The 26,288-nt window shown below is 44.8% G+C and overlaps 3 protein-coding genes across 3 annotated transcripts in view; all 3 read right to left on the bottom strand.

Annotated features, from left to right (window-relative positions):
* LOC129395010 (heterogeneous nuclear ribonucleoprotein C-like 2) overlaps nucleotides 1-17,537 on the bottom strand; it is a 31,735-nt gene extending 14,198 nt beyond the window's left edge. The window contains exon 1 of the mRNA XM_055105470.2: nucleotides 17,476-17,537. The gene's annotated coding sequence lies outside the window, so the exon portion shown is untranslated. The remainder of the gene's footprint in view (nucleotides 1-17,475) is intronic.
* Nucleotides 8,691-12,557, bottom strand: LOC134729810 (PRAME family member 15-like). The gene is made up of 3 exons (XM_063601815.1): nucleotides 12,250-12,557; nucleotides 11,001-11,582; nucleotides 8,691-9,252 (listed from the first exon to the last, which is right to left on the bottom strand). Exons 1-3 carry the CDS (start codon nucleotides 12,540-12,542, stop codon nucleotides 8,691-8,693), a joined length of 1,437 nt encoding a protein of 478 aa, XP_063457885.1. The 5' UTR covers nucleotides 12,543-12,557.
* A 5,801-nt stretch (nucleotides 17,538-23,338) lies between the features above and the next one.
* On the bottom strand, nucleotides 23,339-25,401 carry LOC134728383 (heterogeneous nuclear ribonucleoprotein C-like 1). The gene has a single exon (XM_063601820.1). It carries the CDS (start codon nucleotides 24,884-24,886, stop codon nucleotides 24,005-24,007), a length of 882 nt encoding a protein of 293 aa, XP_063457890.1. The 5' UTR covers nucleotides 24,887-25,401; the 3' UTR covers nucleotides 23,339-24,004.
* Nucleotides 25,402-26,288: the final 887 nt, after the last annotated feature.

A 26,288-nucleotide genomic window follows, 5' to 3' on the forward strand; every position in this document is an offset into this window, starting at 1 on the left:
GTGTCTCTATTTCCTTCGGGTCTGCTCTGATCTTAGCTATTTCTTGCTTTCTGCTAGCTTTTGAATATGTTTGCTCTTGCTTCTCTAGTTCTTTTAATTGTGATGTTAGGTTGTCAATTTTAGATCTTTCCTGCTTTCTCTTGTGGGCATTTAGTGCTATAAATTTCCCTCTACACACTGCTTTGAATGTGTCCCAGAGATTCTGGTATGTCATGTCTTTTTTCTCATTGGTTTCAAAGAGTGTCTTTATTTCTGTCTTCATTTCGTTATGTACCCAGTAGTCATTCAGGAGCAGGTTGTTCAATTTGCATGTAGTTGAGCGGTTTTGAGTGAGTTTCTTTTATTATTATTATTATGATTTAAGTTTTAGGGTACATGTGAATGACGTGCAGGTTTGTTACATATGTATACGTGTGCCATGTTGGTGTGCTGCACACATTAACTCGTCATTTAGCCTTAGGTATACCTCCTAATGGTAACCTATGCAGCCATAAAAAATGATGAGTTCACGTCCTTTGTAGGGACATGGATGAAGCTGGAAACCATCATTCTCAGCAAACTATCACAAGCACAAAAAAACAAACACTGCATGTTCTCACTCATAGCTGGGAATTGAACAATGAGAACACATGGACACAGGAAAGGGAACATCACACACTGAGTGAGTTTCTTAATCCTGAGTTCTAGTTTGATTGCACTGTGGTCTGAGAGACAGTTTGTTTTAATTTCTGTTCTCTTACATTTACTGAGATGTGCTTTACTTCCAACTATGTGGTCAATTTTTGGAATAAGTGCAGTGTGGTGCTGAGAAGAATGTATATTCTGTTGATTTTGGATGGTGAGTTCTGTAGATGTCTATTAGGTCCGCTTGGCGCAGAGCTGAGTTCAATTCCTGTATATCCTTGTTAACTTTCTGTCTCATTGATGTGTTTAATGTTGACAGTGGGGTGTTGAAGTCTCCCATTATTATTGTGTGGGCGTCTCAGTCTCTTTGTAGGTCTCTAAGGACTTGCTTTATGAATCTGGGTGCTCCTGTATTGGGTGCATCTATATTTAGGATAGTTAGCTCTTCTTGTTGAATTGATCCCTTTACCATGATGTAATGGCCTTCTTTGTCTCTTTTGATCTTTGTTGGTTTAAATTCTGTTTTATCCGAGACTAGGATGGCAACTCCTGCCTTTTTGTGTTTTCCATTTGCTTGGAAGATCTTCCTCCATCCCTTTATTTTGAGCCTATGTGTGTCTCTGCATGTGAGGTGGGTTTCCTGAATAGAGCACACTGATGGGTCTTGACTCTTTATCCAATTTGCCAGTCTGTGTTTTTTAATTGGAGCATTTAGCCCATTTACATTTTAGGTTAATATTGTTATGTGTGAATTTGATCCTGTCATTATGATGTTAGCTGGTTATTTTGCTCTTTAGTTGATGCAGTTTCTTCCTAGTATCGATGGTCTTTCCAATTTGGCATGTTTTTGAAGTGGCTGGTACCAGTTGTTCCTTTCCGTGTTTAGTGCTTCCTTCAGGAGCTCTTATAGGGCAGGCCTGGTGGTGACAAAATCTCTCAGCATTTGCTTGTCTGTAAAGGAATTTATTTCTCCTTCACTTATGAAGCTTAGTTTGGTTGCATATGAAATTCTGGGTCGAAAATTCTTTTCTTAAGAATGTTGAATATAGGCCCCCACTCTCTTCTAGCTTGTAGATTTTCTGCTGAGAGATCCGCTGTTAGTCTGATGGGCTTCCCTTTGTGGGTAACCTGACCTTTCTCTCTGGTTGCCCTTAACATTTTTTCCTTCATTTCAACTTTGGTGAATCTGACAATTATGTGTCTTGGAGTTGCTCTTCTCAAGGAGTATCTTTGTGGCATTCTGTGTATTTCCTGAATTTGAATGTTGGCCTGCCTTGCTAGATTGGGAAAGTTCTGCTGGATAATATCCTGAAGAGTGTTTTCCAGCTTGGTTCCATTCTCCCCATCACTTTCAGGTACAGCAGTCAGACATAGATTTGGTCTTTTCACATAGTCCCATATTTCTTGGAGGCTTTGTTCATTTCCTCTTATTCTTTTATCTCTGAACTTCTCTTCTCGCTTCATTTCATTCATTTGATCTTCCCTCACTGATACCCTTTCTTCCAGTTGATTGAATCAGCTACTGAGGCTTGTACATTTGTCACGTAGTTCTCGTGCCATGGTTTTCAGCTCCCTCACGTCCTTCAAGGACTTCTCTGCATTGGTTATTTTAGTTAGCCATTCTTCTAATTTTTTTTTTCAATGTTTTTGACTTCTTTGCCATGGGTTCGAACTTCCTCTTTTAGCTCAGAGTAGTTTGGTCATCTGAAGCCTTCATCTCTGAACTCATCAAAATCCTTCTCCCTCTAGCTTTGTTCCATTGCTGGTGAGGAGCTGCGTTCCTTTGGAGGAGGAGAGGAACTCTGATTTTTAGAGTTTCCCGTTTTTCTGCTCTGTTTTTTCCCCATCTTTGTGGTTTTATCTACCTTTGGTCTTTGATGATGCTGATGTACAGACTGGGTTTTGGTGTGGATGTCCTTTCTGTTTGTTAGTTTTCCTTCTAAAAGTCAGGACCCTCAGCTGCGGGTCTGTTGGAGTTTGCTGGAGGTCCACTGCAGAACCTGTTTGCCTGGGTATCAGCAGCAGAGGCTGCAGAACAGTGGATATTGGTGAACAGCAAATGTTGCTGCCTGATCGTTCCTGTGGAAGTTTTGTCTCAGAGGAGTACCTGGCCATGTGAGGTGTCAGTCTGCCCCTGCTGGTGGGTGCCTCCCAGTTAGGCTACTTAGGGGTCACAGACCCACTTGAGGAGGCAGTCTGTCCATTCTCAGATCTCCAGCTGCGTGCTGGGAGAACCACTATTCTCTTCAAAGCTGTCAGACAGGGACATTTAAGTCTACAGAGGATTCTGCTGCCTTTTGTTTGGCAATGCCCTGCCCCCAGAAATGGAGTCTGCGGAGGCAGGCAGGCCTCCTTGAGCTGCAGTGGGCTCCACCCAGTTCCAGCTTCCTGGCTGCTTTGTTTACCTACTCAAGCCTCGGCAATGGCAGGCGCCCCTCCCCCAGCCTTGCTGCCACCTTGCAGTTTGATCTCAGACTGCTGTGCTAGCAATGAGTGAGGCTCCGTGGGCATAGGACCTTTTGAGCCAGTCACGGGATATAATCTCCTGGTGTGCCATTTGCTAAGACTGTTGGAAAAGCACAGTATTAGGGTGGGAGTGACCGGATTTTACAGGTGCCATCTGTCACCCCTTTCTTTGACTAGGAAAGGGAATTCCCTGACTCCTTGCACTTCCCAGGAGAGGCAATGCCTCACGCTGCTTTGGCTCACGCTCGGTGCACTGCACCCACTGTCCTGCACCCACTTTCTGACACTCCCCAGTGAGAAGAAACTGGTACCTCAGTTGGAAATGCAGAAATCACCCGTCTTCTGCACCGCTCATGCTGGGAGCTGTAGACTGGAGCTGTTCCTATTCGGCCATCTTGGCTCAACCCCCTAGTTAATTTTTTATCTTTAATAGAGACAGGGTTTCATCATGTTGGCCAGAGTCATCTTGAACTCCTGACTGAAGTGATCCACCCACCTTAGTCTCTGAAAGTGCTGAGATTACAGATGTGAGCCACTGTGCCTGGTCAATTGCTGGACATTCATGATACACCTGGAGTATCCACAGTATCACAAGGGCCATTTTTTTCCATAATCCAATTTATTTATATTATTGGTAGTGAGCTAATGTTGATGTCCCCAAGGTAGCAATTTAGTGACTATACCAATGATAAACGTTTCCATGCATCACGTGGTCAACAGCATTTGCTACCAAGTGCCACATTCCATGCTCAGCAGTGGGAACACAGGATGATGGAGACAAAGTTCCTGACCTTTAGCAACAATATCGAACAAGTGAGATTGTCAAGAAAGAAGAAATCATTGTAAAACATACCATACCCCTACAATTCCGTAATCATGCTCCTGGATATTTAATGAAGTGAGTAAACCCACACCTGGATGTTTACAGCAACTTATTCATAATCGCCAAAACTTGGAAGCTAGCAAGTTGCCCTTCGGTCAGTGACTGGATAAGCAAACTGATCCATCCAGTCAGTGAACTATTATAAAGCTGTAAAAAGACATGAAAAATTCCTAAATGCACGTTATTGTACAAGTGAAAGAAGGCAATCTGAAAAGACTCATCCTGTTAGACATACCAGAAAAAGCTTTTGCATTTTTCTAAGGAGACAGTAGAAAGCCCAGTGGATGCAAGGGGTTGGGAGTACAATGGGATGAATGGGAAGAGGACAGAGGACTTTTAGGGAAAGAAAACTACTCTCCATGATGCTCTAATGGTGGATACATGTCATTATCCCTTTGTTAAAATACACAGAATTTACAAAACCAGCAATGATCCCTCATGTGAACTATGGACATTGGGTGATAATGATGTGTCCCTGTGGCTCATTGGTTGTGATGAATGCTCTGTGCTGGTGTGGGTGCTGATCCTGTGGGGGTGCTGTGTATTGAAGGGGGAAGAAGGTAGATGAGAACTCTGCAGTTTCTGCTTAGTTTTTCTGTGAATCTAAAACTGCTGTAAAGAAAAAAATAGGCTGGGCGTGGTGGCTCACGTCTATAGTCGTAGCATTTTGGGAAGCCGAGGCGGGTGGATCACCTGAGGTCAGTGGTTCCAGACCAGCCTGGCTAAAATGACAAAACCCTGTCTCTACTAAAAAAAAAATAATAATAATAATACAAAAATTAATCAGGTGTGGTGGTGCATGCCTGTAATCCCAGCTACTCTGGAGGCTGAGACAGGAGAATTGCTTGAACTCTCGAGGCAGAGGTTGCAGTGAGCTGAGATCGTACCACTGCACTCCAGCCTGGGTGAAAGAGTAAGACTCCATCTCCAAAATAAATAAATAAACGCAAGGCTGGGTGCGGTGGCTCATGCCTATAAGGGCTCACTCCCAGCAATTTAGGAGGCCGAGGCAGGTGGTTCGCTTGAGCCCAGAATTTCAAGACCAGTCTGGGCAACATGGTGAAACCTGGTCTTCACTAAGAATACGAAAATAAGCCAGGCATGATGGTGCATGCCTGTTGTTCCAGCTACTCGGGGGACTGAGGCAGGGAGATCACCTGAGCCTAGGAGGTCAAGGCTGCAGTGAGCCGTGATCATGCCACTGCACTCCAATCTGGACGACAGAGTGAGACTTTGTCTCCAAATAAAATAAAATAAAATAAACTCAATATTTTTAAAAACTGTAATGTTTCCTTTCAAAGCTAAAATTGTATTATTCTAAATATATTTTAAAGCAGAAATGATTATTGTTCAGTGTATTTAAAATTAGTTTTTAAAATCTCATTTGTTTTGACATTTCAAACCAAGTTAAGTATTCTTTTTCTCACCCTCCTTGAGACGGAGTCTTCCTCTTTCACCCAGGCTGGAGTGCAGTGGTGCATTCTTGGCTCACTGCAACCTTTGCCTCGCAGGTTCAAGCAATTCTCTTGCCTCAGCCTCCTGACTATGTGGGATTACAGGCACCTGTCACCACGCCAGGCTAATTTTTTGTATTTTTAGTAGAGACGGGGTTTCATCATGTTGGCCAGGCTGGTCTGGAACTCCTGACCTCGTGATCTGCCCACCTCGGCCTCCCAAAGTGCCAGGAATACAGGCATGAGCCACCACACCTGGCCATTAACCATTCTTGAAATATCACGTTGCATTCTTTAAAACTTCTAATCTTTCATATACATAAGTTACAACACAAATATTTATACTCTAATAGTATTCACATTATAGTAACTTTTTTTTCATGCTCTGTCGCCCAGGCTGGAGTGCAGTGGTGCGATCTCGTCTCATTGCAACCCTCACCTCCCGGGTTCAAGTGATTGTCCTGCCTCAGCCTCCTGAATACCTGGGATTACAGGCGAATGCCACCACTCCCAGCAAATTTTGTGTATTTTTAGTAGAGACGGGGTTTCACCATGTTGGCAAGGCTGGTCTCAAAATCCCGAGGCTGCCTTGGCCTCCCAAAGTGGTGGGATTAGAAGTGTGAGACACCATGCCCGGCCATAATAATAAATTTTATTTTATCTTTTTTTTTTGAGACGGAGTTTTGCTACTGTTGCCCAGGCTGGAGTGCAATGGCTCAGTCTGAGCTCACCACAACCTCCACCTCCCAGGTACAAACGATTCTCCCACCTCAGCCTATCAAGTAGCTGCAATTACAGATGTGCGCCACCACGCCTGGCTAATTTTTTGTATTTTAAGTAGAGAAGGGGTTTCTTCATGTTGCTCAGGCTGGTCTCAAACTCCCAACCTCAGGTAATCCACCTGCCTCAGCCTCCCAAAGTGCTGGAATTACAGGTATGACCCACTGCACCTGGCTCATAATAGTAAATTTTTAAAAACACCATAAAATACAATCCTTGCAACACTCAATTATACCATCTGGTCGGATCTATCAGCAGATGGCTCCCGAGACTTACGGATTGGAAATTTTGATCTTATTATGAATGAATCCAGTCCAGAAATGCCCACCCTGCCCCCTGCTGGCTCCTGGGGCTCTGCTCTTTGGGGGAATCATGATGAAATTGTGGCAGAGAGTAGAAGTTGAGCCCCATTGCATGCCCTGAGTTCTTGTTGCCTCTCTATTATCAGGAAAAGGAGGTGAGATTGAAAGATGAAAAGTGCTGGGACTTCTGCTGAGAAGAGAAAAAAGAACAAGATGTATTGATCTTACTGTATGCCAGACCCCATGCCAAGCCCTAAACATGAACCATCTCATTGGATCCTACCAAGGTCCCATAAGCTGTTGGACATCATCATCCTCATTTTACAGGAAGCTGAGGCTCTTGGCTAACATCCCTGACAGCAACACCAGCCCCTGAGTACTCAGCAGGATCCTTCACTTGGGTGCCCATTATGCAGGCTTCCTCAGCACAGGGAAGGTCACTCATCACCCACAGGCCCTTGATCGTTATCCACCCTTTGATGCTGTCAGATTCCAGAACACGCTGCACTAGTCTCTTCCTTCATAGGGAGAGAGGGAAGGTGTTATGAGAAAATCTCTCATCAATCTGACCTAGCTCCCCAAAAAGATGTAACTTTTAAAATGTCAGATGGAAATATTTAAAAAGTGTTACATGCCTGTATAGTTGTAGTATTTTACTTAAAGGGAATGTGGCTGTCTTTACTGGCTACAACGAGTTTAATTCAAGAAGGGCTGCTGGTCATCAGGAGAACAAGCAAGGGTTGATGCTGCCCAGAGTCTCCAGCTAATACACAATATGGACATCCCCTTCCACGGCAGCGGGAAGAGAGTGGCTCCTTGTGCAGTGAAGCTGACGTCCACCAACTAAGGCTTCTGGAAGCATGTGGAGACTCACAGGGAGTGGGCGGGGTCTCAGCATCTGGCTAGTGGTGAAAGACGCTGAGAAGAAGGTGCTTTCCGTGTGGATTGGCTCACTGTTCTTGCCCAGTAATGTTCCAGGCCTTTGGTGTCCACCTAGTGTGTATTAACCCACTGAACAGCCACAGCAACTAACAAGGAGTTAACAGACATCTAAAGAAGTGAAGATTTGGAGGAGGCCAAGCCAAGCGTGGTGGTCCACGCCTATACTCCCTGCATTTTGGGAGGCCAAGGCAGGAGAATCACAAGCTCAGGAGTTCCAGATCAGCCTGGGGAAGACAGCGAGGCCTTGTCTCTACTAAAAAGAAGTATCCAGGTGTGGTGGCTCACACAGCTGTAGTCCTAGCTACTCAGGAGGCTGAGGTGGGAGGATCGCTTGAACCCAGGAAATTGAGGTTGCAGTGAGGTATGATTGTGCCACTGCACTGTAGCCTGAGTGACAGGAGACCTCTAAAAAACAAAAACAAAAAAAAGCCTGACACAGTGGCTCACACCTGTAATCCCAGCACCTTGGTAGGCCTACTTGCGTGAATCACCCAAAGTCAGGAGTTTGAGACCAGCCTGACCAACATAGTGAGGAAACCCTGTCTCTACTAAACATACACAAATTAGCTGGGCATGGTGGTGCATGCTTGTAATCCCAGCTACTTGGGAGGCTGAGGCAGGAGAATCATTTAAACCCCAGGTGGAGGTTGCAGTCAGCTGAGATGGCACCATTGCACTCTAAACTCCAGCCTGGGCAACAAGAGTGAAACTCTGTCTCAAATAAAAGAATGGGAGGAAACTGATTACAATAACCAAATTTCATTTAAATGCCTTGATTTTCTTGGGCTGCATCTTATTGATTGGACAACTCAGTCAGTGCCTTTTGTTTTTTCCATCAATAACTGAAGATTCCTGAGGCTTAAACTGGAAAACAGGTTACTTAATAATAGACGGCACCAGACAGATTCTGCTCAGTTTTCCTTTATTTCTGATTGTTTCTTTACAACCATCCATGCAAGAGTAACTCCCTCATGTATTCTCAAGCCTGAATTCCACTCTAGACATTCAGATTCCCATTTTCGACTCTACAGGACACAGGTCCCCAAAGTGCCATCGAATCCATGGCAACATTTCCCCCAAGTCCAGCCCCTGCTTGATCAGCTTTCCTTTCCCACTTTCAGAGCCTATGTGTGAAATGATGGGTTCTGTGATCCCTTTAGGATGTACCTAAGACCTAGGTTTTAGTTTCCAAGTGTCCAGAAGAAAGCGTTTGACATACCCATCCAAATAGGCAGGCATTCAACAGCAGTCTTGATCTGCCTCCAGGTCATAAAATGACCTGTTGCCACAGTCAGGGCAGTTGTCAGTGCAGAAAAAGATCCTCTCGGGGTGCCTTAAGTCCCTCACTCTGTTCATCAGCTCAGCCCTAATTTGAGCAAATCTGCTCCAGCAGAGAGTACCATCAGCACCATAACTCTCCCGCGGGGCAGGATACACCCCCACGCATAAGTTTTTGAGTATGATTGTGTGGCTCAGCAGGTTCTCCAGGGTGGCCATGGAGATGGGATTTCCACAGAAGCTGAAGGTGTTGAGCTCAAAGCAGCGGCTCAGGGCAGGCAGGATGGCATTGACTTGGGAGTCCATGATGCCACAGTCATCTAAATCCAGGTACTCAAGGGTGGCTGCAACTTTTTCTAGGAGAATTTGGAGAGGCACAAGACTGAAATTGGTCAGTCTGATGCCACTCAGGTCCAGGGTCTTTAGTTGACTGATACTCGGGCACTGGGATAGATGCTTCAAGTCTGATTCCAAAAGCACACAGTTAGTTATTGTGAGGACCTTTAACGAGGTCTTCAGACAGCTGGGGAGAGAGAGCAAGAAGTTAATTCTGGGGAATCATAGGGGTGAGTGGACGGTGGTGGGGAATGGCTTCAAGGTAATGGATGGAGACCTTTTTGCCCAAGTCCAGGGTCATTCTCATGGCCTGATGGTCAACACTTAGGATGATGCGTGATGAAGAGCTTTGCCACCGAGGTCAATTCCATTTTAGACCCAGCCAGGTAACTCACACCTGTAATCCCAGAACTTTGGGAGGCTGAGACTGGTGGATTCCTTGAGATCAGGAGTTTGAGACCAGCCTGGTGAACATGGCAAAACCTCCTCTCTACTAAAAATCCAAAAATTAGCCAGGTGTGCTGGCGGGAGCCTGCAGTTCCAGCTACTTGGGAAGCTGAGGCAGAAGAACCACTTGAACCCAGGAGGTGTAGGTTGCAGTGAGCAGAGATCATGCCACTACACTCCAGCCTGGGTGACAGAGCGAGACTCTGTATTAAAAAAAAAAAAGGAGAAAAAATAATTCCATTTGAGGCTGACTCATTTCACCATCATTTACAGGAATGGATCAAGTTCACAGAATCCCTCAAGCTCCCTTTCCTCATCTGTCAGGCAGAAAACCACATCCCTGGGCCACAGGAGCCCAGTGGAGATGCAGGCATAAAGGACAAACTCAGACAGGATCCTGCAACATCAGCTGGGGTGGACGGGCTGCAGGCGTCCCTGACACGCCTGTATCATCAGCAAACCATCTATCACTTTCACCATTCTTTGTGCCTGCTCCCTGACCCTCTGTTTCAGAATCATGCATTGCCTAGGTAATTAATTTACCTGGAGCTCAAAAGAAACTTTTACAACAGGGAATTAGAGATGGGATCATTCATGTTCACCAAACTGTGGGGCACAAAGCTGATTTTCTGACATGTGCAGGTTTGCTGAGCATTCCCCTCTTCAGTGCCCACTTCACTTCCCTACTTCACATCATCTTCTTAAAAAGTATCTTGTTGGCTGGGCGTGGTAGCTCTCGCCTATAATCCCAGCACTTTGGGAGTTCACGGTGGATGGATCACCTGAAGTCAGGAGTTGGAGAATAGCCTAGCCAACATGGTGAAACCCTGTCTCTACTTAAAATATAAAAATTAACCAGGTGTGGTGGCCCACGCCTGTAATCCCAGGCACTCAGGAGGCTGAGGCAGGAGAATCGCTTGAACCTGTGAGGCAGAAGTTGCTGCGAGCTGAGATGTCACAACTGCACTCTAGCCTGGACCATCAAAGTGAAAATCCATCTCAGAAAAAAAAAGTAATCTTGTTTGTTTTTACTTTTATTTATTCATTTCTGACAGGGGTCTTGGGATGTTACCCAGACTGGTCTTAAACTCCTAGGCTCAAGCTATGCTCTTGCCTCAGACTCCCAGAATGCTAGGATTACAGGCATGAGCCACCGCCCCTGGCCTATTTTTCATCATCTTAACTTAGACACACGTCCTCAGGAAGAATTCAGAAAGGCACCCTCACTAGATCTGAGCCCCCCAGTAGCTAGCTTCCTATTATGGCAACCTCTCTATAGCATCTCCCCTAGCTGATCCCTCTGCCTCTATTGCGATGGTTGCGTGATACCCATTTCAGGACAGGGCCGCCAACAGGACAATGCATGGACATTCTAGTGTCCCCTTCACTGTTACATCCTCATAGGCTGGCTCACAGTAGATGCCCACTAGTGTTTATTGTAACAGGCTCTGCTGTGGTCTGCAGAGAAAGCTCACCACCCTCCCTCACCTGAGCAGCTGGTCCAGGTGGCCTTCGAGGAAAGGAACAGAGTTCATATAAAGCTTTTGGAGGCAGCGCAGCTTGAGGAACTGAGTGGTGAACTGGGTAACAATCTCCTTCTTCTGCTCTGGGGAAACGTAGCGAGAGACATCCATCTGGGAGAGAACGAGCTTCTGAAGATTCCTCATGTGGCCCAGGTATGGGGTAAACTGTGTCAGGAATTGCAGTTTCCACCTGCAATTCACTTCCACCTCCTGGATACAGTCTAGGTTCACCATTTTCAGGATGCTTCTGATATTGCGGAAGGGCATTCCCAAAATTTTCAGCTTCTTACAGCACAGGTGTAGTAAATCTCTCCTCTGCTTGACCCATAGAAGGGGGTAGGTGAGGTATTCATCCAGAGTCCTGTTCTTGAGCCAAAGTTCTACGAACACAGTCAAGGGTTGCTGTCCTCTCATCCTTGGACAGTCCTGCACTGGTTTTTTGTTCCTCTTGGCATTGAGGAAGCACCCATGGGCCATAGCTTCAGACCAAACCATCCAGAAGTTCTCACAGACATCCTGTAAATCCAGCACTTGAAGTTTACACCTCCTGTGGGAAAATAGAGGTGAGACTGAGAACTTCAGAACTCATTTCTGAACTTAAACTCCACATGCTGGATAGCAGCTCCTCCCCTCCCTGCTTGTTGTCCCTCTCTCTGACTTTTCTTCACCCTGTTTTCCCCTTGGATCCTGCCCACTTCCACATTTTTTTGTTTTTTTTTTGAGACCAAGTCTCCCTCTGTCGCCTAGGCTGGAGTGCAGTGGTGTGATGTCACCTCACTGCAACCTCTGCTTCCCGGGTTCAAATGATTCTCCTGCCTCAACCTCACAAGTAGCTGGGATTACAGGAACCCACCACCATGCCCAGCTAATTTTAGTATTTTTAGTAGAGTTGGGGTTTGCCATGTTGGACAGGCTGGCCTCCAACTCTTGACCTCAGCCTCCCAATCTCCTGGGATTACATTGTGAGCCACCGTGCCTGGCCCAGTTCTCACTTTTCATGGTGCCTTTCAGTGCCATTAGAGGAGAGGTTCCTGGTACCTCCATGGACCTTGTGTGGTCAGCAGTGCTTTCCCTGAGGAGCTGGTGAATGGCCAAGTCCTCTCAGCTTCCTCACCACCACCATGCCCCCTTGGGCCTCCTCACTTCTCATGACCCCGCTGTTCCTTCTGTTGGACACCTGGGCCCACCCCACCAGCCCACCTGGCCCACCTCACCTGGGACGAACCCCTTGGGTAAGCAGTGCATCAAGCCCATCGAGCACAGCTTGGAAAGCCTCCAGACAAGGCATCTTTATCAGAGGCCTCAGAGGGAGGCGGCGGAAGGGCCAGGCCTGCACCATCAGCTTCAGGGCCTCACAGCGTCTCCTGCTGAAGGCCTCCATGAACAGTGGGGGGAAAAGTTCCGTGGGCAGCTCCTCCAGGGTGGACATGGCTAAGGCTTGGTCCCTCAGCAGGCTCCGCCCCGCAAGCTCCAGGAGTCTGGGTGGAGTCCGGATGCTCATCTTCATGAATCTGCAGGGAAAACTTCCAGAGGACAAACCCAGAGAAAAGGCATCACTCTCAGGCCAAGCCCATGCAATCTCATCTTCTCCTATGGCAAAAGTCACTGCTCTGGCAATGGTGAAAGAGCCCTCAGTTTACTCCAATTCTACTCTGTACTCAGTGGCCATTAAGCCAGCATTCTGCTTCTGCTGCATCAGCATGAGCGTCTCCGAAGCAGTGAGGAAGCAGGGCCACAAGTAGCCCTTCCTTTCTATCCAGTGCTCCATCCAGTGACTAGTGAGTGTGGAGGAACCTGAAAGCGAACGCCTCCTACCATTGGGGGAAATTACTAATTACTCAAGGTTCTAAAACAATGGTAATGGGAGTGTCACAACCCTGCATGTCCACATTTTCAGTTCCTACAAATAAGCTTGTTGGAACATTCATGGGGCATCCCTAGAACAGGTTTTATTTGTTTTCTTTTCATTATTTAAGCTTGCTTTCTCTTTCTCTCTCTTTCTTCTTTCCTTCTTTCCCTCTCTCCCTCCCTTCTTTCTTTCTTTCCCCCTCTCCCTTCTTTCTTTGTCTTCTTTCCCTGTATCCCTTCTTTCATTCTCTCTCTCTTTCTCTCTCTCCCTCTCTCACTCTCTTTCTGACAGGGTCTTGCTCTGTCACCCAGCCTGGAGTGTAGTGGTGGGATCTCAGCTCAGTGCAGCCTTGACCTCCCAGCTCAAAGGATTCTTCCTCCTCAGCCTCCCAAGTAGCTGGGACCACAGTTATGCATCACCACACCCAGCTCATCTTTTATTTTTTGAATTTTTGTAAAGACAGTGGATTTCGCTATGTTGTCCAAGCTGGTCTTGAACTCCTAGTCTCAAGCAATCTATCCCTCTTGGCCTTCCAACATACTGGGATTATAGGTGTGAGCCTCCGTCCCAGCCTCATTATTGAAAATTTCAGTGAGAAGCTCTGAAAGCTATGTGACACTGTTATGCATCACTCACAAGATAGATGTTTCCAATGCACACCTCTTACACATATTCAAACTGAACCACTTTGGCTGGGTGCAGTGACTCACACCTGTAATCTGAGCATTTTGTGAGGCCAAGGCAGGTGGATCATCTGAGATCAGGAGTTCAAGACGAGCCTGGCCAACATGGTAAAACCCTGCCTCTACTAAGACAGCAAAAATTAGCCAGGTGCAGTGGTCTGCGCCTGTAGTCCAAGCTACTAGGGAGGCTGAGGGAGGAGGATCGCTTGAACCCAGGAGGCAGAAGTTGCAGTGAGCTGACATTATACCACTCCACTCCAGCCTGGGAAATAGGCTAGATTGAACAGAGAGACAGAGAGAGCTACATTTCACTAGACTTCTTAATCTCTACCCAGTTAATCCTGATTGGATTTTTGTCTTTCTTAATGATTAACTGATCGATTTAGATATTGATCCATCAAAATGAAAGATTTAGGGATAGGGTGAAAGTCCAGGACTCATTCACTGATTCCCTTCACAAACATGGAGTTTTACTAATATGTGTCCTTCAAAGTCCTGAGTGTGAGACAGGGAAAGGTTGAATCTCTTCCTGATATTAGACAGAAAGAAAGAAAACTTGAAAGTATCTTTGTTGAGGGATCCTTGGCTACATCAAATTTATCAAAATATTTCAGAGTTAAAACAGTTTTCAAAGACAGAGATGACAGTCCCTAAGAAAACACAATAGAAATCTTCATGTATCCGATGATCACCTGGGTCATATAATTTTTTTTGGTGTTGAGGGAGCTGAGTCTCACTTCGTTGCCCAGGCTGGAGTGTAGTGGCACCATCTTGGCTCACTGTCACCTCGGCCTCCAAGATTCAAGCAATTCTCATGCTTCAGCCTTCCACGTAGCTGGGACTACAGGCATGCACCCCCCACAGCCATGTCTCCATTTGGGTGGAAGAGGATTTGATTGGTTTAAAATTAAGGTCATAGATCCTTTTTGGTTAAGATATTGTTTTTGTTTTTTGGACAGGGTCTCTCTCTTTTGCCCAGGCTGGAGTACAGCAGTGGTGTGAGCATGGCTCACTGCAGCCTCAATCTTCTGGGCTCAAGTGATTCTCCCACACCAGCCACCCAAATAGCTGGGACTACAGATGCATGCCGCCATGCTCGGCTAATTAAAATAAAAAAAAAAGTAGAGGCCAAGCACCAGTGACTCACAGCTGTAATCCCAGCACTTTGGGAGGCCAAGGCAGGTGGATCACTTGAGGTCAGGTGTTTGAGACCAACCTGGCCAGCGTGGTGAAACCCCACATCTACTAAAAATACAAAACTTAGCCAGGCATGATTTCAGATGTCTGTGACACCAGCTTCTGAGGATGGAGACTGAGGCATGAGAATTGCTGGAACCCGGGAGGTAAAGGTTGCAGTGAGTTGAGATCGTGCCACTGCACTCCAGTCTGGGCAACACAGTGAGACTCCATCCCCACCCCCAAAAAAAACGTTGTGTAGAGTAGGGTTTTTGTGGTGTTGTCCAGGTTGGTCTCAAACCCACGGGCTGAAATGATCCTCCCACTTTGGCCTCCCAAAGTGTTGGGGTTAAAGGCATGAGTCACTGCTCCCTTCAAGAATTTTAAAAAGGCATCAGCTAAAGCACAATCAACTTTTTTGAAATAAAGACAGAACTGCATTTAGAGGAAAACCTTCAAAGCTTCAAATTGTTCATATATATATAAAAAAAGGACAGGATATAGCTCTGTGCCATCGTAGGCTGCACTGTCACCATCCCAGACCGACTGACTCTAGGTCAGATGGAAGTGTCCTTACAGAAATTAGTGACTTACCAGATCTGGATGTAGTCTAGAAGGTGCTCAGACCTCAGGAAGAACCAGGCAGGAACTCCAGGCTTGAAGACTTTGGGTCTCTCCTGTGGGTCTTTAGAAGCTTTTATTGACCTTTCTAATCACAACTCCCACCCACGCCCCTCCACGTATCCGCTGCTAGCTTCCAATCAGAAAATGATATCTGATTGCATTTGTGAAGCTCCACCCAGGTAATCCTGATTGGGTTTTTGGCTCTCCCCAGATTAATGGATTGAATCAGATGTCCATTCATATCACATATCTATATTCACTTCATGAAGCAAGAAATTGACAGTGTTAGGGATAGGGTTGAAGTCAAGAATACATTCATTCAAGGCCAGACGAAGTGGCTCACACCTGTAATCCCAGCACTCTGGGAGGCAGAGGCAGGTGGATTATCTGAGGTCAGGAGTTTGAGACCAGCCTGGCCAACATGGTAAAACCCTACCTCTACTAAAATTAAAAAATTAGCCAGTTGCGGTGGTCTGCGCCTATAGTCCAGGCTACTAGGGAGGCTGAGACAGGAGGATCCCTTGAACCCAGGAGGCAGAGGTTGCAGTGAGCTGACAATACACCACTGAAGTCCAGCCTGGGAAATAGGCTAGATTCAAAAAAAAAAAAGAAAGAAAAAGAAAAAAGAGAGAGACAGAACGACATTTGATTCGAATTCTACCCAGTTAATCCTGATTGGACTTTTGGCTTTCTTCCAGATTTACTGATGGAAGTAGATATTCATCCATCAAAGTGAAAGATTTAGGGATAGGGTGGAAGTCCAGGACTCATCCACTGATTCCCTTCACAAAAATGGAGTTTTACTAATATGTGTCCTTCACAGTCCTGAGTGTGAGATAGGGAAGGGTTGAATCTCTTCCTGATATTAGACAGAAAGAAAAGACTTGAAAGTGTCTTTGTTGAGGGATCCTTGGCTACATCAAATTTCTCAAAATATTTCAGAGTTAAAACAGTTTTCAAAGACAGAGTTGACAGTCCCCAAGAAAACACAATAGAAATCTTCATGTATCCAATGATCACCTGGGTGGTATAATCTAATTTTTTTTGGTGTGTGTGAAGCTGAGTCTCACTTTGTCGCCCAGGCTGGAGTGCAGGGGCGCCATCTCAGCTCCCTGTAACCTCCACCTCTGAGATTCAAGCAATTCTCATGCTTCAGCCTTCCACGTAGCTGGGATTACAGGCATGCACCCCCACACCCATGTCTCCATTCCGGTGGAAGAATTACAGTGAGGACGTGATTGGTTTAAAATTAAGGTCATAGACCCTTTTTGGTTAAGATATTGTTTTTATTTTTTGGACAGGGTCTCTCTCTTTTGCCCAGGCTGGAGTACAGCAGTGGTGTGAGCATGGCTCACTGCAGCCTCAATCTTCTGGGCTCAAGTGATTCTCCCACACCAGCCACCCAAATAGCTGGGACTACAGATGCATGCCACCATGCTCGGCTAATTAAAAAAAAAAAAGTAGAGGCCAAGCACCAGTGACTCACAGCTGTAATCCCAGCACTTTGGGAGGCCAAGGCAGGTGGATCACTTGAGGTCAGGTGTTTGAGACCAACCTGGCCAGCAGGGTGAAACCCCACCTCTACTAAAAATACAAAACTTAGCCAGGCATGGTTTCAGATGTCTGTGACACCAGCTTCTGAGGATGGAGACTGAGGCATGAGAATTGCTGGAACCCCGGAGGTAAAGTTTGCAGTGAGTTGAGATCGTGCCACTGCACTCCAGTCTGGGCAACACAGTGAGACTCCAACCCCACCCCCAAAAAAAACGTTGTGTAGAGGAGGATTTCTGTGGTGTTGTCCAGGTTGGTCTCAAACCCACGGGCTGAAATGATCCTCCCACTTTGGCCTCCCAAAGTGTTGGGGTTAAAGGCATGAGTCACTGCTCCCTTCAAGAATTTTAAAAAGGCATCAGCTAAAGCACAATCAACTTTTTTGAAATAAAGACAGAACTGCATTTAGAGGAAAAAATTCAAAGCTTCAAATTGTTCATATGAAAAAAAAGAAGGACAGGATATAGCGCTGTGCCATCTTAGGCTGCACTGTCACCATCCCAGACCGACTGATTGTAGGTCAGATGGAAGTGTCCTTACAGAAATGAGTGACTTACCAGATCTGGATGTAGTCTAGAAGGTGCTCAGACCTCAGGAAGAACCAAGCAGGAACTCCAGGCTTGAAGACTTTGGGTCTCTCCTGTGGGTCTTCAGAAGCTTTTATTGACCTTTCTAATCACAACTCCCACGCACGCCCTTCCACGTATGCACTGCTAGCTTCCAATCAAAAAGCAATATCTGATTGCATTTCTGAAGCTCCACCCAGTTAATCCTGATTGGGTTTTTGGCTCTCCCCAGATTAATGGATTGAGTCAGATATCCATTCATATCACATATCTATATTCAGTTCGTGAAGCAAAAAATTGACAGTGTTAGGGATAGGGTAGAAGTCCAGAATACATTCATTCAAGGGTGGGCGAGGTGGCTCATACCTGTAATTCCAGCACTTTGGAAGGACAAGGTGAGTAGATCACCTGATGTCAGGGGTTCAAGACCAGCCAGGTCAAAAAGGTGAAACCCCGTCTCTACAAAAACACAAAAATTAGCTGGGCATGATGGCAGGCGCCTGAAACCCAGCTACTTGGGAGGCTGAGGCAGGAGAATTGCTTGAACCCAGGAGGCAATGGTTGCAGTGAGCCAGAATTGTGCCACTGCACTTCAGTCTGGGTGACAGAGGGACATTCTGTCAAAAAATAAAAAAATCATTCATTCATGAACTCCACAAACACTGATTGTATTTTACTAATATGTGAACTTCATAGTCTTGAGTGTGAGGCAGGGAAGGATTTGATCTGTTTACGACATTAGACAGAAAAATAAAATCTGAAAGTAGTGTTGTTAGGAGATCCTTGGCCACATCAGAAGATAAAAATGCTTTATACTTTAAAAAGCTTTATAAAAACAGAGGAGTCATCCCTATGAAATCAGAATAAAAATCTCAAGGTATTGAATGGTTTTTGGGATTTTGTATAACCTAAGGTAGCAGATTACATGCTCGTTCTGGTGGAGGAGAGGTGCCACTGAGGGCGTGATTGGTCTCAGGGCTTAGGTTAAGGCTTCTTTGGAAGAAATTGAAACCACTTCCCTAAACTTTATAAATTTAATCAGTGAAGAAGGGAGGGAGAGAAACAAAAATAAACCAAGCTTGCAACACATTCAGCATTCATCAGGAGGTCTTCTTGCTCTCTGACCTGGTTCCTCATGGTTGCTGGCAGCCTACTGTTCCAAAATCATATAGACCTTAGATTACAGTTCCCCTTAACTTCCCTGCAGACAACGATTCAAGCATTGCAAAACATTAACTTTTTCATCTGAGATATTCTTTCAGGTTCTGCATGTCAGTGAAACTACTGATGCCAGCTGATCTGAAGGGCCCTGAAATGCACCAACTCACCAAAGAATGCAGTTTCTACATCCTGTTGACTTCTTCCCTCTTACTGCTACCCCAACTTTCCAGCCCCTTGCTATCCAGCATCCACTGGAAACCCTCAATACTCCTTGGGGAGATGAATTTGAGGATCTCCTCCTAGCTTCTCATTCAGCCACCTTGTGATCATTAAACTCTCTGCTGCAAACCCTGCTGTCTCAGAATATTGCTAAGCTACTGTGCAGCAGGCATAGGAACCTGATGGTCCTGTAATAAAGTCATGTGAAAATTACAAATGGGAAGTGAGGGTGGAGCTGGTCAGGGTTGAGCTGGGTTTTTAATGGGAACCTGGGAGTGAACCAAGACTTGCTGAACATGTTGGGGGTTATTGAGTGGGTGTAAGAGGAATCTATCTAACATTGCACTGATGCCCTTTTGGTTTTAATCCTTATGACCAAGTATGAGTCTTTCAAAACAATTTGTATAATCCTCCTTATTTTTCCTTTCAAAACCTTCAACTTCCTTTATCTCCCCAAATAATCTCACATCTATTCCCATTTCTTTGCTTACTTCATAATAAACATTTTTTTTTACAGAGTCTTCTTCTCTGTTAAGTAGACCATATATGTTGTTGCCACACAAGATGAGTAACCTGGTTCTCTGGACAGAAACGGTCAAAAGGATCCCATTCCTCAACAGCTGGGGGTGATGTAAAGGTCATGATTATTCTTTGTCATATCTGCACCTGCATATTGCCAGTGAAAACTTGCAGGGCACATTGGGCAGGCTTCCAAATTCACCACCTGTGGAAGGTCTTTCGATTGGCTTACATCCTGTCCCTGAGTAAAGTGTCTGATCATGAGTTCATGAGTGCCTCAAACCCCACAAGTATTGACGAAGGCTTCACCCACTGACAGTGAGAAGGACGCTGATTTGATTCTGATCATGAAGTTTTGCTGGTTGTCTTGCAAGGAATATGTTTTATCCTGTTATGTTGTTATCTAAAGCCAATGATTGTAACCTCTGTCTTGTCCTGTCCAATGGAAAAAAACAAAAACAAAAACTCAATTCTATTTGAGCCTTGCCAGGTCAATAAGACAAAAGAAAATTTAAAAACAAACTGATAGGAGGAGTCCCATTCCCTTCTTTTAACCTTTCTTACAAAAGCATTCCAACTTGTAACAGACTTTGGAAAACACCCACTTTGTCAGTGTGTGTCTTCCAGGTCAATCCTCACATTTAGCTTCCAGTGAAGCTTTCGTTAATTATTTCTACCTCAACAGCCTTATCTTCTATTGACACAAGGTTGCATGGTAATGGTTTGAATTGGGGTGGGAAGAAAAAATATTTCTATGTCTTTTATAAAGTAATCCTTGCATGTCATCTCCATAGAAGAATGAGTAGGTTCCTCTCCAAATATGTCCTGAGTATTGATGCATCCAATAAACAAAACTAATATTTATTTCATATACTAGAGCTATAGATGCATTCTATTTCCCTCTAGAATCTCCAATGAACCAATGTCTAGTTTCAGTAAGTTTCTCTGATTATATGGCAGAGGGTAACATGGTCATGTTCTGATTCTGTGTCTATGTCGATAACTATAGCGTTCCAGTCTTCATAATATGCGTCAAACCAGAGTTTATTCTAGTCGGAGTCTGGCACACCATCTAGATTAGACCCAGTTACACTAATGTTTTCTATGCATAGAGATAAGTTACCAGTAATGAAATCAATAATAGTCATAGGTCACCCATTTGCACCTATAGCTTCTTCTCAATGCCAAGTCATTTAATTATAAATATTAACCAACCTACCAAAGGAAGGATAACAAATCTTATCATGAATTTAGCATCCTCAATTGCTACCCAAATGTGTACGAAAGCAGGTTTTAGTATTAGGTGTGATCCTTCCCTTTCATCTAAATGACTCCATAGCCAGCAATTGCTTTGGTTAGTGAGAGTGGCCACATTTTGAACAGAAGATCTTAGAAAGTGTTTGGTTTGAGTGGTGAAAGTACCTAACAACATAAAATATAGGTTTGATAATTTTGTGTTAATACAAAACAAAACCACATCTCAGTCAATGGAAGAAGATCAAATGGAGTCTTGCTCCATTGTCTTGGAAAAGCTGTCTACCAGGTGATGATGTGTGCTTCTAGGGAAGGCTTTTCCTCAGATATCCTTAAGTTTAAGTCATCTGGTACGGTCTGATCCAATGCTGTTCATGGGCAGATTTCCCTTGGTGTCATTTCTAAAGGATGCAATCTCCAAATGCTAGGGCATGAGGGTCTAAGCATCACTGAAAGCCTCCTTCACCTAGTGGAAATAGTCTTTCAAATACTGCATCAAGGTCTTGCAGTATTGATTCATATTGTTACTGAACGATGGGCTCACTCTTCTAAGTGCATAGAACCCAATACTATGACACCATGTTTGAGAAAAGTAAAAAAGATTCAGCCAGGCATGGTGGCTCACGCCTATAATCCCAGCACTTTAGGAGGCTGAGGCAGGCAGATCCCAAGGTCAGAGGTTTGAGACCAACCTGGCCAACATGGAGAAACCCCCTTTCTGCTAAAAATACAAAAGTTAGCTCAGTGTGGTGACATGTGCCTATAATCCCAGCTACTCAGGAGGCTGAGGCAGGAGAACCACTTGAACCCAGGATGCAGAAGTTGCAGTGAGCCAAGGTAGCACCATTGTACTCCAGCCTGGGCAACAGAGACTCTGTCTCTAAACAAAAAATAAAAAGAATGCAGTCTCCTTTATTGGTTCAGCTAATTTTAGTTTCAAGATACAGTCTGTTCACTCAACCTTTGTAGAATACGAAGGATAATGAAGTTAATATTAGTGCCATTGGATCAGTAAAATCTTACCTGTGTGATAACCTGCCCAGTAACTGAGTTCTCCTCCCATTGGAGATTTCTCCAGAGATGCCCCAGAAAGGAAGCAAATTTTATAATCATTTTTTTGACTATGACTGTGGCATCAGTCTTTCTAAAAAGGTAATCTACAACCCATCCTGAAAACGGACACACAATCACAAGAACTGTAGCCTTTTTACATGGCTCACTGACATCATTGGTCCACGACAACCCCGTTTCTTGCAGCTATATGTGTGTATGTCTACCTATTCATATCTGTATCTATTTCCTTTTATTACTATGATTCACTTCCACTCTCCTTTCCATAGACAGCCACTCTACTCTTTGACCTAGCCTTGAATTTGCTTGTGACCTCATGGAACATAAGTATATGGAAAGCATATAGACTATATACTTGCATTTTGTATGTGTATTTATTTAAATCCACATATATGTTATAGCGTATGGTGCTACAGAAAAGGACCTCACAATTAATTGTCCAGTCCCAGACACTTTGGAGAGTGAATAGACATGCTGTTATAATAATTATTATTATTTTTGGAGATAGTGTCTGGCTCTGTGGCCAGGCTGGAGTGCAATGGCATGATCTCGGCTCACTGCAACCTCTAACTCTTGGGTTCAAGTGCCTCTCCTGCCTCGGCCTCCTGAGTACCTGGGATTACAGGTGCCCGCCACCACGCCTGGCTCTTTTTTGTATTTTTAGTAGGAATGGAGTTTCTCCATGTTGGCCAGGCTTGTCTTGAACTCCTGACCTCAGCTGATCCACCTGCCTCAGCCTCCGAAAGTGCTGGGAATACAGGCCTGAGCCACTGCACTCGGCCTCTCATGTGCCTTTTTAAATTGATGGGAAAATGACACCCAGGATAATTTATGGCCATTGTGGGAATTATTGGAAATCTTTAAGACTGTTTTTCTTACAAAACCACAATTGTAGGATTAAACAGTCTGAATGGGATGCTAGCACGTAGAGCCTTCTAAACTCTCTCTTCTTTTTTTGGGGAATTTGGGATCTGCCTACTGATTACAATTAATTGGTTGTCTTAAAAAACTCTTTGGCTAAGATTTTTTTTTGACAAGGTCTCACTCTGTTGCCCAGGCTGGAGTACAGCAGTGGTGTGAACATGGCTCACTGCTGCCTCAATCTTCTGAACTCAAGGGATTCTCCCACCTCAGCCACCCAAGTAGCTGGGACTAGAGATCCATGCCACCAAGCCCGGCTAATTTTTTAAAAAAGAAGCAGGGCATTGGTGGCTCACTGGTGTAATCCCAGCACATTGGGAGGCCAAGGCAGGTGGATCACTTGAGGTTAGGAGTTCAAGACCAGCCTGGCCAACATGGTGAAACCCTGTTTCTACCAAAAATATAAAAATTAGCCGGGCATGGTGGCGGGTGGCTATAATCGCAGCTACTCAGGAGGCTGAGGCATGAGAATCGCTTGAGCCTGGGAGGCAGAGGTTGGAGTGAGTTGAGATCATGCCACTGCACTCCAGCCTGGGTAACAGAGCCAGATACCATCCCCACCCCTCAAAACAAATGTTTTGTAGAGATAGGGTTTTGCCATGTTGCCCAGGTTGGTCTCGAACCCCTGGGCTCAAATGATCCTCCCACCTTGGCCTCCCAAAGTGTTGGAATTATACGCATGAGTCACTGCTCCCACCAATAATTTTTTTCTTTAAATTCCTGGTTTAATAAGGACTTGTTTATTTTGAGGAAAAAAGGTCCCAAACATGGAGCTGTTCACAAAAATAACCCACAGTATCAACTTTAGAAAACACATTTTAAGAGTATAACACTAATTATTTTTCTGAGGATGCATTTGACATGCCAACTCTCATTCACAAAAATACATTGTTAGATTTTTGTTGAACTGCCCCACACAGCACACTAATATGGGGTGTAACACACATACTTCTAACTCCAAGCTGCTATCAGGAGCTACTCAACTCAATGAGATTGCCTTTGCAGTTAGGGAAGCAACCATTGAACTTATGTATGAAAGAAAAGAACTGTATTCCCTGCATAACAAGAGATTATTTTGGAGACAGTTGATAAAAACCATACATCCTTTTTACTGTTAAGTCATAAAGAGGTATCTAAATTAAAAGCAAAAATTGCAGGGTAAGACTTAAGAAAACTTCTAGGAGCATCAAGGGAAGTGAAAATGGAACCAGGTGCAGGGCAATATGAATTAATGAATGTGGGAAGGACAAGGATGGGGAGAACAGTAAGCATGTGCTGAAGATACTAAGGGAGAGGATCTGGTGAAAAATTTGATGTTAGACAAGCACCTAGGTAAAGAAACAATGGGATAAGATTTCTCAACCCCACTATGTGCTTAAGAGTCATCCTGGCCATTGGTGCTGTCTCTGTTATCCTCTCCTTCCTCAGCCCCTTTTTCATCATCCTTGATCAACTCCAGCTGGTTGTCCCCCTGTTCTTCATTATCATCATCATACAGTAGGTCCCCCTCCTCAACAGAGTCATCTGCACCCCCCTCAGACTCCATCTTCACATGAGTCTCATCGTTCTTCATGGAGCTACTGCTCTGCTCCTCTTCTGACTTAGCATTTTTCACCTCTACCTCTTGTTTGCTCTGTTCCTTTTCAATTTTTTCCAGGTTTTCCAGGAGAGAATCCACTTTCTGTTTTATCTGGGTCAACTCCTGCTTAATGGCCTGAAGGTCATCTCCTTTCAGCTTTCCAGACTTGGAAGATCCCCGCTTTCCACTCTGAGAATTGAAGCCACTTTTGCCCCTTCGTGAGGTGTTTCCTGATACGCGCTGACGTTTCGAGGGCACTACAGTCAGAGCAATGGGAGGAGGAGGAGGTACACATGCTGGGAAACTGTACATCCCATCATAATAATGCCGTTGAAAGCCATAGTCCAAGTCAAAAGAGGAGCCGTACATCTCTGCTGCTGATCGTTTCACACCTGCGTTTCCTCGATTCACTTTTGGCTCTGCAGCCAGGTTAATATCTACAACTTGGCTAGCAATCATTCTGCCATCCTCTCCTGCTACAGCAGCCCGGGCATTTTTCTCCTTATCATATTGAACGAAGGCAAAGCCCTTATGAACAGAGCAGCCCGCAATTTTGCCATACTTGGAAAAGATCGCCTCCACATCCGATTTCTTGACAACAAGAGTGTTGAGATTCCCAGTGAACACACGGGAGTTCATGGAGTGAGGATCCATCTTGTTGGTAACGTTGCTGGCCATTGTGTTGGATGATAAGGTTTCTCCAAAAGCCAAAAACAGGAGGCGGGAGGGAGAAGAGATTCGATTCTAAGTCTCTTACTGCCGGGTTCTACGTGGAGAAGCTGACTGCAGCTCGAGGCCAGAAATGCAGCCAAAACAGCTCAGTCTTCCTCTCTTCACAAAATGGCTCCCAACAAGAATTCTGAAATGACGTAAAGAAAAGCACAATCAACATTTTTGAAATAAAGACAAAACTGCATTTAGAAAAAAAAAGATCAAAGCTTGAAACCGTTCTTATGAAAAAAAGAAAAAAAGACAGGATAGAGTTCTGTGCCATCGTAGGCTGCACTGTCACCATTCTACATCGGCTGACTGTAGGTCAGATGGGAGTGTCTTTACAGAAATTGGTGACTTACCAGATCTGGACTCAGTTTGCAGGGTGTTCAGACCTCAGGAAGAACCAAGCAGGAACTCCAGGCTTGAAGACTTTGGGTCTCTCCTGTGGGTCTTTAGAAGCTTTTATTGACCTTTCTAATCACAACTCCCACCCACGCCCTTCCACGTATGCACTGCTAGCTTCCAATCAAAAAGCAATATCTGATTGCATTTCTGAAGTTCCACCCAGCTAATCCTGATTGGGTTTTTGGCTTTCCGCATATTAATGGATTGAACCAAATATCCATTCATATCACATATCCATATTCATTTCATGAATCAAGAAATTGACAGCATTAGGGATAGAGTGGAAGTCAAGAATTGATTCATTTAAGGCCAGCTGAGTTGGCTCATGCCTGTAATCCCAGCACTTTGGGAGGCCAAGACAGGCGGATCACCTGAGGTTAGGAGTTCAAGACCAGCTTGGCCAATATGGTGAAACCCTGTCTCTACAAAAATACAAAATTAGCCGGGCATGATGGCGGCTGCCTGTAATCCAGATACTTGGGAGGCTGAGGTGGGAGAATTGCTTGAACCCAGGAGGCTGAGGTTGCAGTGAGCCGAGATTGCACACAGCCCTCCAGACTGGGTGACAGAGGGAGACTCTGTCAACAACAACAACAACAACAACAACAACAACAACAACAACAACAACAAAAAGAATGCCTTCATTCACGAACTCCACAAGCACTGATGGAATTTTACTGATATGTCACCTTCATAGCCCTGAGTGTGAGGCAGGGAAGGGGTTGCTCTGTTCCGGACATTAGACAGAAAAATAAAACCTGAGAGTAGTGTTGTTGGGAGATCTTTGGCCACATCAATATTTTAAAAATGCTTTATAGTTAAAATAGCTTTATAAAAACAGAGAAGTCATCCCTACAAAATAAGAATAAAAAGCTCCATGTATGGAATGGTCTTGTGGGTTTTATATCACCTAAGGTAGCAGGTTATATGCTCATTCTGGTGGAAGAGAGGTGCTACTGAG

The sequence above is a fragment of the Pan paniscus genome, chromosome 1 (assembly GCF_029289425.2).
Source record: "Pan paniscus chromosome 1, NHGRI_mPanPan1-v2.0_pri, whole genome shotgun sequence".
NCBI classification, from domain to species: domain Eukaryota; kingdom Metazoa; phylum Chordata; class Mammalia; order Primates; family Hominidae; genus Pan; species Pan paniscus.